General features: G+C 39.1%; 1 protein-coding gene across 5 annotated transcripts in view; it reads right to left on the bottom strand.

Moving 5' to 3' along the window:
* Window positions 1–14,921, bottom strand: part of csnk1g2b (casein kinase 1, gamma 2b) — a 38,210-nt gene that overhangs the window by 5,601 nt on the left and 17,688 nt on the right. For 3 of the 5 annotated variants that reach the window (XM_020655708.3, XM_020655732.3, XM_065955727.1), the window contains exons 4-8: window positions 4,676–4,824; window positions 3,467–3,701; window positions 2,774–2,859; window positions 536–620; window positions 291–439 (exon numbers count right to left, since the gene is read on the bottom strand). In XM_020655708.3, the coding sequence (XP_020511364.1) occupies window positions 291–439; window positions 536–620; window positions 2,774–2,859; window positions 3,467–3,701; window positions 4,676–4,824 (704 nt within the window). The remainder of the gene's footprint in view (window positions 1–290; window positions 440–535; window positions 621–2,773; window positions 2,860–3,466; window positions 3,702–4,675; window positions 4,825–14,921) is intronic. The other 2 variants (XM_020655725.3, XM_020655740.3) reach the window with 1 other exon arrangement.

Here is a 14,921-nt window from a genome sequence, read left to right as displayed (position 1 = left end):
GACTCCAACTGTTTCCTCACAGCCCTTCAGACTGCTTTACCTATTCAGGAGACTTTAATCTCAGAGTTGAGTATTTTCTCAGTATATCACTTCCTCCCCTGGCTCTGTATGTTTTTAACTTACATGGCCATAATTCACAGTTGAGATTTGGCATTATAGGGTTTCACAAAATTACAGCTTATGGGTTACAGAGAAATTATTACAGTCAACAAACAACAACTGAAAACTACATGGTCAAATCAACTGATTCCAGAGCAGCAGGGTGAGATGATTCTGTAAGAGGCACTCACAAGTGATTTGCCGACCCAGTCGTATTCATAGTCAAAGACATAGCCGTTCCTGTCAAACAGATCGGTGAAGAGCTTCCTCAAGTAGTCATAGTCGGGCTTCTCAAAGAAGTCCAGCCTCCTTACATAGCGCAGGTAGGTGGCCATCTCTTCTGTAGCCAAAGAGAAAATATTAATAAATCCGAAATATCATTAAATATGGAAAAAAATGTAGTTACACCGAAGTGAAACTAGTGGATACTACTGACCAGGGAAGCTTTCACAAAGCACTTCAATGGGTGTGGCCCGTTTGGTGTCCCCAATTTTCTGATACCTCTCCTTCAAAGTGTCCGCCTAGAGAAGAGAAGAGAGACAGAAAAATACATCACGCTCAGAATGTAAGCAAATGTAAAGCTGCTGGCAGTGTAAATGTTCAGGTGTAACTGGGCACTGAGAAAGATGGACATCCTGTGGTTAGTCATTCTGAGTACTTGAATCCTTATTAAACAAATACAACACTGAGGGGTTGTGTTGGCATAAATCACTCTGTCTGCCATGGCACTTCAGACTTTCACCAGGTCACTAAAAATGGGATGCACTGTGCAGCATGTTAAAAACAACAAGCTTTGGCAGAGACTAAATGGGAACTTTTAGTTTAAAAATGCCAAACATTTGTATCCCCCTCCCGACTGTGAGACTAAAAACACAAATATTGTCAACCAATGTTCACTGACTGAAAAATCAAGCCAACGTGGAAGTCCAAAAAGACACAATTTCTCGAATGGCTCAAAAAGTCCATCCTTTAAGAAACCGATTTCAATGCCAAACAATATAGCAGAAATCACCAGTTAACAGCCAAGTGAAAAGTCTTAGACTTCTAGTCTTAGAAGTTTTAGACTCCATAGCTCATTTAATATTCATGTGAACCTTACGGGGAATATATTTCTTCAATGTGCAGTTTAATGTACTTACAGAAAACTAGTGACATTCTAGTATTATTTTATTCCTTTGATAACATTCATGTAATATTCGATATATAGCAAAAGGCTTAATAATCATTGTGTGCACTTTATTACTGCACAAAATGATTTGTGGCTAATGTAGAAGTTCCACAAGGTGTTTCAACTTTTAAGTAGACTTTGTAAAACAATGTCATGTCTATTATTTCCCCTGAATGTTGTTCTAAGAAACCCTGTACAACTCTTGTGTTTGATAGGAAGCATTAAGTTGTCAGTGTACCTTATATCATCTATCGTTCTTCATTTAGCTTACAATTATCGACTACAAAAAAATAAAGAAATATTTCTAATCCCATAAATGCTGCTCTACACTTAGCAAGAATCCCACGTCAGGTTTGTATACCGTTACACTCCATAGTTGCTCATCTGTGCTCCTTTACTGTATTTTGATGCCAACTGTTATGCTGAGTGTTGGTGAGAACTGGCCTGAGCCATCCATCATCCTCCACATTCATACATCCCTCACATTTGTCTACCACGAGCTGCCTCCCACATAGCAAATGTGAAGATGAGGTGTCTTGTCTTCTAGTCAGTTCTATTGTAAACCTTTGATACTGACACCCAGCAATCATGTGCAGCCATAACCTGTCCGCCTCTCTTTGAGCTCTGTCTTAGTTAACCAAATGTATATATTTTAAAATGGTCACCTTTTTTCAGTTGACCGTTTAAAAAAATATAAATTCAAAAATACCTGACAGAAGTATTTTCAGACAAGGACCTAAGTGGCACCTAGACAACAAGTCCAATTGGTACATTGCCCAAGAAGAGAGAAAATAATAGCCGACTTTATACTGTGGCTAGTGAGAATTCTTGATTGTGATTGGCTGACAGATGACAAAGTCAGATGAGGTATGACTCTTCCATCATTTATATCTGATCACCTCATCACTGTTCATTATCAACACAGATCAAGTTTATATTGAGTCACAGTTAATACAGACTTTAAAGAGTAAAATCCAAGCACTTATTAAGCACTTCAGAGCTACTGGCATTCAATCTGCATTTTAACTCTAATGCAATAGCCAAAATATAAAGTTAACAGTTTCCCCTATTGCCAAAGAAATCAATCTATATCCACTTTGTTTATTTAACCATTTGTATGTTTTTTTTTCTAGATCGTTCAATGCTTGCTGGTTGTAGAGTAAGGGGTCAACAGTGGAATTATTCAGCTGGGAATAATAAAAAATAAATAAAAACTTGAAAGAATTTATGAATCCTAAACAATGAATTAAAAAATCAAAAAAGTCTCAACAGTTGTGTGGCTGAGTGACAGAGATGGTGCTTATTACTCTTTCAGATTCAACACAAATACATACATCCGTGTGGAGACATTGAAATGTCACCAGTGTGATGGAGAAAGTGCAGTAAACATCAGGCTCTCTGTCCCTGAGGAGAGCAGTCTTAAGAGATCAATCTCTTTACCACGTACTGCGAGGATTATACGGGAGTCTGTTATAAATCTCCATCGATGTCAAAACACTTCAGTACCTTTAGGCCTTGCCAGGGGAGGCTGCCTCGGAGGAAGTACATGAACATGTGACCCAGCGCCTCCAAATCATCCCTTCTGCTTTGCTCTGGAAAAGACCGAACGAGAGGAAAATTAGGTTACCTGTGAGAAACAAATTCATACTGGAAGCAGCTGGCAAGGTTTAATAATTACTGTGCAGTACAAAATACAGCACAATTACCCAGCAGTGATAATTAACTATGTACAGTTTGAAAGGCCGCGATTAAGCATCAGGGTAAAGGAGGGTGGGGAGGCAATCCTAAACTACAGAGCACCAACAGTCTGCAGGTTTGTGTTCCTCATTCCACCCACTGATTAGCAAGGGCGAGTAATCAGTGAATTCACCTTCTTGAGGTGATTGGTTGGACTTAAAACATGCAGACTGTTCTCTCTGCATGGCACATTGTTGGCCAAAACTGCCAAAGAGGAAAACAGAGGTGATTAAGGGCTTAAAATTTCCCAGAATTTAGGCAGCAGAGAAATCTTTTGAGATATTTGTGAAAGACGGATAAAGTTTAACAAGCTTCAATATACACTGTTGATTTCCAGGTAGTTAGGTTTCCAAGGGTCAACATATCACTGTGGGTAAAATCAACGTTTATACATCTCAATTAAACTGAATATAATTCTAAAGGATTAATCAAACCATTGGCCAGTTCATGAGACTTTCTTACCTTTTCCCAAGTGTGTGTTGATGCTCATGTAGCGTGCTGTCCCAGTCAGACTCTTGTGCTCCCGGTAGGGGATATGTTTTTTGGTCTCAGGGTCTATGTACTCTTTGGCCAGACCAAAGTCAATGATGTGGATGGTGTGCTGCCTCTTGCTCCCTGGTCGCCCGACCAGGAAGTTTTCTGGCTTCACATCTCTGTATATCAGACTTTTGGTGTGGACGTACTCCATCCGTGTTATCTAGACGAACATTAAACAGATCACATGAGTTTCAACAACAAGTATGTGCAGTTCATTTTCAAACCCACTGACTTGACATTTTTCTCTTTCCTTTAGTTTTAAAAACTAACTCTACTATACAAAAATATTCAGAGCTGCACTACATATCCTTTAAAGCAGTGCTGCCAGACTCATTTTCCCCTGGAGTCCCTCTCTTATTCTATCTAAAAAAAGCTTAGATCCCCAGAACCCACAGGAAAAGAAAATGATACATTACCATCCAAAAAAATAGTTTTTAACTGTTTTCATTGATAAAATCCCAATAGATAAGGGCTACACACACATGCTCTTACTAAAAGACCTTTGAATAAACTATTCAGTAAGTGTGTTATTATCATTTAAGTGAATATATGCAACTTAAATTTTGGACAGCCTCAGTTAAACCCCCCCTCCCCTTCCCCTGAGGCCATGTTTGTACCTTGCGCCAACATCCACCCTGGGTAGTAAGATACCAAGGGGATAACACTTAAATACGGACGTTTACACTTTGCATTAATTATGCGTCTCCTTTTAGAACTTCGTATTCGGATTTACTTGCCCGCCTCACGTGCAAATAAGTTCCTGCCTGTTTGACAAGATTGAATGAGTCTTTGTTTACACCAAGCTGGAGGCAGCATTGTTCTCCTAGTTGAGGGAATGGTCCTTGTTGCTGCCCAGGGCAGATGAACGTCTCCACTACCTAACCAATCTGGATAAATGTATGCCAGACCACCTCCGTATATGGTGTGAGCTGTTGGAATTCAAGAGGCATTTGGGTGCGTTCCGACTTTGCAATAACGTTTTCCATCAGATCACCCAGGATGGATGTTAATGAAAGGTTTAAATAAGGCCTGAGATCTTTGGTGCCCCCCCCCCCCCCCCAACCAATGCTGTAGAGCTTGAACTAACTTAAGTCAGTTTATTTCAACATGCTGTGCCAATCCTCCAGGTCTTACCAGCTGTATGGCTATCATGAGGACGGTCTTGAGGGAGAAGGTGCGGTCACAGAGGTCAAACAGGTCCTCTAGACTAGGCCCGAGCAGCTCCAGAACCATGGCATTGTATTTCCCGCAAGGACCAAAGTAGTACACCTGAGGGATTCCCTCTGTGAAAAGACAAACACAGTCATAGTAAGGTTACTAATCATGCCTTGTCAAAGACATGAGCACAGCACAAATATGTTATATAATTTTCTTTTAAATGGTTCCTCTATTCACCTTTCTATCAATAATTACTTTGTAGTTTCAACAGCCTGTGTAGAAAGCATAGATAATAAAGCCCAACATACAGTATATTCAGAACCCCATCAGGCCAATAGGGCTGACTGTCAATATAGCTGAATGAGATATGTATTCCAAATATATGGCAGTATTCAACTTTTTTATACAATATTTAATATAAAAAAATAATGTTCAGGATTAATGAAAACTGATCACAAGGTGTACACTATTGTTAGCACTGTCTGCACAACATGAAGCAGAGTATTAAGCTCAGCAGGCATTGGTCTACACTGTAATGGTTTGACAATGATTAATCATGTTAAATATTTTGAATCAATCTGTTTAAGAAAGCAAGCTTCTTAGTACTTTGGTGTAACATATGTGTACACTACATTTCATATAGAAATTATTCATTTATGTTCCAAAATGTACAATATATGCCACCTTGGCATGGTGCGCTACTTTCTCAACACTGGAGTTACTTAATATAATGACAAATATGCAGGATTTAAAAAACTGTAAATGCACAAATCGGAAGAGGTATGACGTATATTGGCCGCCCTTCATCATCGAGATATCCAGAAGTGTTAGAGGGCCAAATTATGTAAGTGCAGGCCAGCAGGGGACTGGGGAGGGAGGGAAATAGTGCTTTGGCAAGGTACAGGGCAACTGGGCATAGTGTGATCATGCTTTAATTTAAAACCCAGCCCTGGTTTGTGGAGGGAACTATTCTTTGGAGAGCTACACTTGACACTGCTCCCTTCAACAGGTGCGTCAGAAACAGGTGTGGTTTAAAGACTCTGACGTAGAATTAAGAGGAAAGGTGTCTAAAAGAAACACCAGCCAAGTGAGCAACTCACTAGCAACAACTGCAAATAGCCTTTGCTTCTAGAAACCACCACACCCATTTTGTGTTGGTGTGTGACTTCTGAAGAATGTGGATGGATCAACCCCACACTGTGCACTACCTTTCTGTGTGAGGGTTTTGACAATGAAAAAACAAAAGAATCGAAAGATAAGGAACACAGTAAGAGGTTTATTAGCTAAAATAATAATAATAAAAAAATTGTATCTACAAAAAAGGGTCAATTAAAATGACTTAATTCTAAAAGCAAAGAAAACAAAAACAAGCATGTCATAGTGACCTAAAGCTGCTGTTTACAAAGGCCTGCTGGAAACAGACTCGCAGCTTTTTCAAAGCTAAATGAACTGCAGTGGCTTGTGAGAAAACAATATCATACTTTACAAAATCTCTCAAATGACTTCCAACAGCTCACTAGAGCATAGAAACGGATGAAAAACATTAACACAAGAAACAAACAAAAGTTAAGTTACATTTTCGCTAGCCTTTACCAAATGAGTTGGGCGAAATAATAGATAATAAATCTAAAGTTTTCAGATCATTTTTTATAAATTGCTGTGGGTTTTGTTTAAAACCTTTCCATACCCGTTTCTAAACTGGTTATTTTACTTGTTTCATTAACAATGATTTTCTTGTTACCTATTTCTTAAGTTTTAGAGCAGGTTCTTTTGGAAAGAGGAGCGATAAAATCATTTTTTAGAGCTTGGTCACTTTTAACTGTATCTTGTAACCAGACAAGGGAAATTACTTTACTGACACTTTGATAACAGTGGATAAACTGAGCTTACTTAAGCCTTAAAGATTTATAAAAAAAAACAACTGCAGCTTGTTTTTAAGCAGAAGACACACAGGTCTACAGCACACAACACAACTGATCCCACTGCTTCTCCTCCAAGCCTCTGTATCATGTAACTTCAGGAAGTATATCCAACACATTATTTGGTCCTGGTACAAGCATGCTGCATGGTTCACTACTGCTGATGAGGTTAAATTTGGTACTAAATTACAAGTCATTTCAGAGAGGTGACTTTAAGTAATTTGAACAGCGCTGAAATAGTATCAATGTCAGTAGGCCTGTGATTCTGTCTGTACAGTAGATCTGTTTCAAATCTCGATTCACAGGCTACGATCTGATTAATAGACAAACAATGAATTGAAATGTTGAACAATTTGATCTAATCGATTATGGACTGACAAAAAAAGGAAAAATGTATAATTTCATAACAACATGTCCCTGAGTTTGTTACTTGAACAAGATACAAAACTAGGCTTCCTGTACAATACAAACAAATAATTGGACGTTATGTCTATGAACTGTAGTCTTCATCACACAACCATGCACAGGTGTTTCAAGCAGCGATATTTACACCCCTGTAATGTTTCTGTGGCATAATGTGTGGACCAAGTGATTCACCCCTCTGAACTGTATTCGGAGGTAACAGAGCGTTCCAGAGGAGAGACGGTATCGGTGGAGCCAGCAAGGGAGCACAGCGCTGTGTGTGTGTTCATGTCGGACTGTTTGTTTATGAGCTCCTGCCGTGTAGTACTTTACCAAGTTGTTGCTGGATAATGTGAAATATTCAGGTCTATTAGTGTGCTGCTGCTTGCTAGTGTTAGCATCTTAGCAAAACTGCGGCCCAGCCATCTCACCAAGTGAGATTTGCATTGCTGCCGAGTAATTGCCTTTCTCATCAAGTCAACCCTGTCATTAAGAATATATACAGGAATACCATTATGACTATGAAAAAACATAATACCGAATAACAATATTAAATATTGACCTAAAATATATATACTGCGCTTCCCCCCTACCCTACGACTTCTTCATGGGCCTCCCTTTAAATTTCACAATAAAAGCGGGATATCTCTCCTTCTCAAGAATAACCTGGACTGTGCAGTTAGTTTGAGACAGAGTTTTATATACCCTTTATTATATTGAGTAATTTTGGCCTGAAAATCTGTGTACATTAAATGCACTGTCAGAACATTGATAACCTTACACTCCGCTTTTAAAAAAAAAGCAGTGTTCTTTTATCAGGCAGCCACCCATTAACCTTCGAAGCACTCTTTGGGGGCAAGGGGCAACTACTGCCTACTTTCCACATAACAGCAATCTTCCTGAAAGCAAGAGCTACAACAGCAAGTGCTGCAGATCTGATGTTGTACGTTAGCTAATAACAACAATGACTAATATAGATGGTAAGATGAGGGTTAATGCTTCTAGTCCTTTGGGGAAAGGGTTACAGTTGAATTTACCCCTGGACCCTATTTTTTTGCCCACAGAGCAACAAGACACAGTGTTATTTCACAGACGCAGACTAACACACATGCTCTCATGCATGCACACACACCTGTCAGACCTTTAGTCTCTAGGTTTTTCTAGTTATAATGCCAATGCCAGATGAAGCAGTGACAAGAGATCACTGGGAGGCTGACTCATCAAAACATGGCCCAAATTTAGAGGGCATTCAAAGCACAGTCATCACAAAAGGAGAGCACACAGTTTATTATAATCATCTGCTGCTGGACAGGAGCAAAGAGTGGTGCTAGCAGCTACTGTAAAAACAGAGCAGAAAAGGGAAAACGTGGATATGACCCAGGATATGTGAGATGTGTGCTGTTAGAAGCTTGCATTAAATCGACAATTAAGATCCAACCAATAGCAACCAGCCCAACAAATGTACTTCATAAAAGTAAAGACGGAGCTCTACAAATCAAACAGAAGGAAGAAACATGTCAATCATCTTATTCAGAAAACATTTGGTTCTCTTCATCAGCCAAAAGTCAATCAAACTATTTAAAGAGGCTCAATAACTCAAAAGGGATTATATTCACACTGCTGCCATTTCGCTCTGACATCACTCAGGTTAACATTCCCATCTATTGTAATGTTGTATTGTTTCCATTTCAGGCTTGCAAATCATATAAAATGTTGGAGATGGGGCAAATTGTATTGTTTCACCACTTCTTAAGTGATCAACAACTAACAACACAATGATATGTGAAAATCAAGAATCACCAAAGCCTGTATAAAAAGACAACGCCATATTTTCACCACCTAACAAGGTGCAAGAAATTCAATTTGATAAACGCTAGCGCTCAACTGATTCTTAGCTAATATTACCTCATAACATTATCTAACTGTAATGTAATTTAATGAGCTGCTTGAATGCTAAAGTAAGTGGTTGTTTTCATTGTAGAGAGGTTAAATATTTTGTTTCAACTTGAAATACAGCCAAATGTCACTCTGAACTGTCAATCTAGAGGAAGTGAAATATCTGAACAGGCAGAATTGGCAAACTGAAATCTTTCCAGCTATCTCATATAATCATACTAAAGTCATAGTCTGTTCAGCATTATGTGACATGCTCTGGCTTTCACCGCAGGCCAATGTCATTGGTGTTCTGACCCCCACTGTCTTGACAATTTGAGACAATCAGACTATTGTATCTGCTGGAAGGCCTTCACAGGCGACACAGTGAGAGGGGAAGGCTGCATCATGGCAGCTGAAGACAATGTTTCCCTACAGTGAAATGTCAGAGTGAAGGGGCAAAGAGGAGAGGTTTGGAGGACAGAGGAGAAGTACAGAGAGGCAAATAGGGAAAGGAATGCATATTAAAGATTAAAATTATGTATTGAGTGGAGTGGACTGAGAGATGAGCAGGAGGAAAAGAAGTGACCATTAAGGCCCAGTGCTCTGGGGATGTTCTCACACGGCTGAAACATGATCAGCACTTCAGCATGCACAGGCTAGGCCTCGAGCTACAAATGCATCACAGCTCAAAAGCACAACAATCCCACAAGACATCAAAGCCCTGAACGCAAGTCGAGGGGATAAGACAGCAATACAAGTTAATTATTTATTCTACCAGAAACCTGCAGTTGTTTTACTCTGTAGCAAGCACAATAATGTAGTCAAGAGAAGATGAGATGAGGTTTTCGCAAACACTAGGGCCATTGTTACTCTTCATGTATTGTTTTTGCAGAACCAGACATATAGGCAAACTATTCTTCATATTTTTATGGACTACAATGGTGGTAAAGACTAGTCTGGAGAAAGTTGTTGTCATGAGTGCAATGGGTTGATGTTTCAAGTTGTGTCCAATTGGCATTCTTTGCATTTTTACAATATACATTTTTGAATGGTTAGGTATTACCTGCGGTGTGAAGCGCTTTGAGAAGTCAGAAGACCAGAAAAGGGCTATACAGGCTCACGCCCATTTACCATTTAAAACGATGCAGCAGGGGTTGTGTCTGTCCCTGCTCGTCAGTCACGCTGCTAACATAAGGAGCTACATGCTCTGGAGTTGACTAATACAACACTTGCTTCACAATCAACAGCAAATTTCAACAACTACCGTAAGTCAATAAGTAGAACTGCAATATCTACTCAAAGCAACAGTAATGCCAGTAGTATTGTAAATTACTCTAAGGCTGAATTTCCAACAGCTGGGACGTGTTCAGGACAGAAGAGAATTAACAGTGTGCAGATAAGCTCCTCCTTGGCGTTAAGCGCTGACTTGTCCATGTCTGTAGAAATATTGTATTGTAATTGTAGGAATCTGGTTTATACACAAGTGCAACATGATCTTAGCCCAGGCCTTAGATATATCAACTGTGACCTGCATGAAATGGCAAATTAAGGTTTTCTGGATGCCAACAATAACTCAGTGTAACACAGAATGGTCAAAAAAAAAAAAAAAACCCACAAGGTAAAAAATCCTAAGCAATAATTCAAGGAAATGGCACAAAGCATTTAACCTACATCTACTTTAGATCATGCATGTATGGACATGATTGTGTGATATCAGCTTCAAGACCAGAATGACAACATGCAAACAAGGAAGAACAGTTTAAACTCTGTTAGCAGTGCATGTCACAGAGTTCCCTGAAAATCTGCAGTCATCAATCAGGGAGGACACAGGATACTTTGGCTTGGTAAAGCTTTCCAAGCAGACATCACCATGGTGGCCTGACTGCTCGTGAAGGGCTAGCTATAAATAGTCAAGGAATGCCCTAATGCCCCACCTCCTTATCAACAGTAAAAGGGCTTTTGCTCTGGCACAAGGAGCGAGGAAGCTGGCACGTGTCACTAAATTAGACCAAGACACACTCACACACACTCTTGCCAGATGATGTAGGACCAGGGCAAAGCACCTACATTAGTCTTAGAATGAAAAACAAAAACACACACATAATACTATCACAATTCAACTACGTAACTAAGTAAGTTTTCAAATATTTTTTGCTCAACAATGATCAACATGTAAATGTCACAGTGAAGCACATGTATGCGTAAGAACATGTGTAATAAACTAGTCACACTAGTTGTGCCCCTTCTATACTGAATATGACTCTAAGGTGTATCATGTGTGTTGACAACATCTAACTGTCCTTGCAGTGTCTGAGCCACAGACCCAGCTGCTACTTGCGCTAGCATAAGCAAGCTCAATAACTTGTTGTACATGAACTTGATTTATTCCTCTCCAGTAAGGGGGGAAAAAAACAAAACATAAACCAATGATTACTGGTAGACTCAGGGCTCAAAAGGCTTAGATCCTACATGGCTACAGCTACGTAATGATACATCTTTAAAGACACGCAAACCTTAATGCTGTCCCAGCAACACACCAACAGGGTTCCTCTCTCAAAGGGTCATAAATAGGCTTAACCAGCTCTAGTTGCAATCCACACTACACTGAGCAGTGGGTAGTCTCCCATGTTAGCAGACCCTACATGTCTCACCTACAAAAGTACATGCAACCTACAGTCATTTCTCTCTTATGCGTGTTCAGTTCATTTTTATAATATACTCTAGCAGACAGTCAGGTAGTAGTTACCTTTCAATTACCTTAGTGGGCATCCTTTGTCCCAAATTCTATACTAAAATATCAATTGGGACTTGGTTTCACCTTAAAAGAAATCATAAGGTACTTGGTCTGGGTTTATGGGTCAATAAGAAGCTATGGATGAGGAGTAAAGGCTGGATGCTTATAGCACTTCTTGTGATAGTAACTTCTGCTTTTGTAATTTTTAGGGCTTTCACACTGCAAAATATTTCCAGGAGGAGCTGTATATGTGAACGCAAACAGCCAAATTTTTCCTTCGGACTTGAGCCAGAGTTTCTCCTGCCAGACCGCGAGTATTTTCTGCTCCGCATGTCTGAGTGAGCTGATGTGAGAACGCAGCAGGATATTCACCTCGAGCAAATAGGAGGGAAAGTGACATTTATATACTGTGACTGCTGCAAGGTGCATAGAATGTATACACGTGGCAACTATTATCTCTGTGCATGTAATTAAAAGGCAGCATTACTTTTTCTGTTCGTCAGTATGTTTTTCTCCGCTCTAGTGTGGATGTTGTCATTCCGTTGGACAACACATAACATTTATATAAAGGCAAATGTTCTCATTATAGCGTCATATAGCGAACTCTGTTGCTTTTTCCGCGTTGTTTTTTTACATCACGTATTACCTCAGGAGACCCCCCGCACCCTCTCCCCTCTGACAGGGATAGTCACCCGCTGTGAGGAGCATATGAGAACAGCAAGGTCAGGAGAATATCTGGAGCAGGCCTCCTGAAATGATCTAGATATTTTCAGGAGTGCATATATAAAAAACAACTTTTGACTATGTTTTGGTGACATGTTTGCACATAGTTTCTGGATTAGAGACAGGGCACAAGTTTTGTGAGCCATCCAAATAAATGCATGCACCTTGACAAACTTACATCAACGAGGCAGTGCTGTGAAATACAAGTCCTCTGCCATTCCCTGCCTTGTTTCTCACTCTCTGTAACCTGATGTCCAGTCAGACTAGATCAAAGAGCTACTCCCCTGGAGCCCCAGATATGTATCATAGCACATTAACATGTTGTGGACAGTGCTGTAGGAGAGGAAAGACTTTGGGTGCCACAGAGGTGAATTTGAAAGACGATGCAGGCTTTCATAACTGCCAGTACCAACCAGGGCTGCAGAGAGATACACAAACTCACAGTGAAATTTTGCCTCAAGTAAAATAAATTTGCTGTTTACGTTGCACTTGTGTGTCAATTCACCCTGGTGTTACATGTCCACAATATTGAGGACAGACATGAAAATGCATCTATTCCTCTCTGTTTCTGCCTTCAATTCAAACTACATTGACAGTTTTCACTAGTGATGCAACAATACAGTCAGCCCACAGTTCCTCTATGTTTTGGTCACCATTTTCAGTTTGATTCAATTCTGAAAGCCCGCACTGTTGGAGTGTTTTTTTGGTATTCCTTTTTTTGATGTTTGAGGCAATCTTTCCAGGAATATCAAGGGGTTATGAATAAAAAGCAATTTTGTATTCCAAAATTATTTTATTTATATATTTTACTTTTAAGAAAAACAATGTTTCCATTCATACACATTCCAGGTGTATGTTGTATAGTCTCAGTGAAAAAAGGTAACTTTTAAATATTTATATATAGTTAGATATATTCAACACAAATGGTTGTAAAGCGTTGATATTCCAGTGAGAATGGTAACTTTTTTACAAACGCTGCACCGTTCACTCTCACCTCTTCTGCATCATACAGGTAACTGCTGGTGTCTGCGTGTGTAACAATCAGCAGCTTCACATTAGTAACATTACAGCCTGCTGTAGTCTGTTGCTGTAAACTTAGCCAACCTCTGTAAGTGTTTCCACTTGAGATGGTGACTCTTGTAAACCATCATTTGCAGACAGTCATGTTTTTGTTCACCGTTTTCTCTACCTTTTACATACTCCACACTGAAAGCCAAATGTCTTCAGAGCACTGATTTGAAAGACGGCGGTGCTTCCTCATTATGCAGCCTTTCCTCACCACTCGCCATGTTTAAGTAATTTGTGTTGTCATCTTTCCCCAACTTTAGCGCATAGTGACGGTATATTAACTGGGGGGGGGGGGTCCATATCCCAGCACATGGACTCACAGGCAAACCAAGCAGGCAATTTTTAATGAAACACAATGTATGGAAAGATGTTGCAAAACAAACAAAAAAACACTATTCACGAATTGAAGCGTGAATGACTCACTGAACAGTTTCAACATTATGTTGAGAATAGTTGTATCCCTAGTTTTCACAAACAAGAACTGTCATTTTCCTTAAATGATATTGTAAGTTTAATGAAAACAACCTCTGATAATTGGAGGATTACAGAGGAATGTTAATCTTATTTGTAACAACATAAAAACTGCGCTGAGAAATAGCTGTAACGCAACTCCAGTGAAAATCTGGTACAAAGCTTAATTAAGCATGTACTCAAATAATTTTTCCACAGTAAGAGCTAGAATGGTAGGGTCACATTCACTGGCATACCGTACATAATCATAATGTCATGTGCTCATTGCACATGACATTATGATTTTTTATTATAATTGACATGACATTATAATTGTCTCCCATAAGCTTCACAGACTTTGCCCTAAAACTCTTACTGAAATAAATCAGCATATTTAGCATACACCCTATCAGAAACCCAACATATTAAGGGACTGACACTTTTGCTCTAACATTTTAAACTTGTTCACTTAAAAAGGAATCCATTTCTACACTTCCATTATTCATGATTGCCTCCTCTGGTTCCCTTTGTGAATACAAGTCAGATTGTGAGAGCGAATGAGTCAACTGCAAGCTGCCCTGCCTTCTGTGCACTCTGCCCAGGATTTCACATCAAATAAAAAAAAAAACATTTAAAAACTACATTGGAGGTAGGTTGAACAAAGAAACAAGTTGGAGTTTTTTTTTTGCTACACAAACTTTTTTTTTTTTTTTTTTTTAAACATGTTGTATTCTAGATGTGTTTCCTGCACACAGCCGATGGGCTTCTGTAGATACTGAATATTTGCAGGTGATTAATGCTGTTGAAAATGCAGAGTTTTAAATTATTAAGTTTAAATTATTAAGATTCACATTGCTGATGAATTAATAGGAGTAGATTGTTTTAAAAATCAAGCATGTGATATTTAATTTAGTTTATTTATTATAATATATGGTAAAACACCTACAAGGTTGCATTGCTTCTTAGATTTGCTTTAGTTACGAAGTATTACGTTTATTTGATAATTTTTTAAACATAATGTACACATATATTACCTCTTGAAGGGTCACAG

Source organism: Labrus bergylta, chromosome 6 (assembly GCF_963930695.1).
Source record: "Labrus bergylta chromosome 6, fLabBer1.1, whole genome shotgun sequence".
Lineage (NCBI taxonomy): Eukaryota > Metazoa > Chordata > Actinopteri > Labriformes > Labridae > Labrus > Labrus bergylta.
This window is presented reverse-complemented; position numbering and strand designations above follow the sequence as displayed.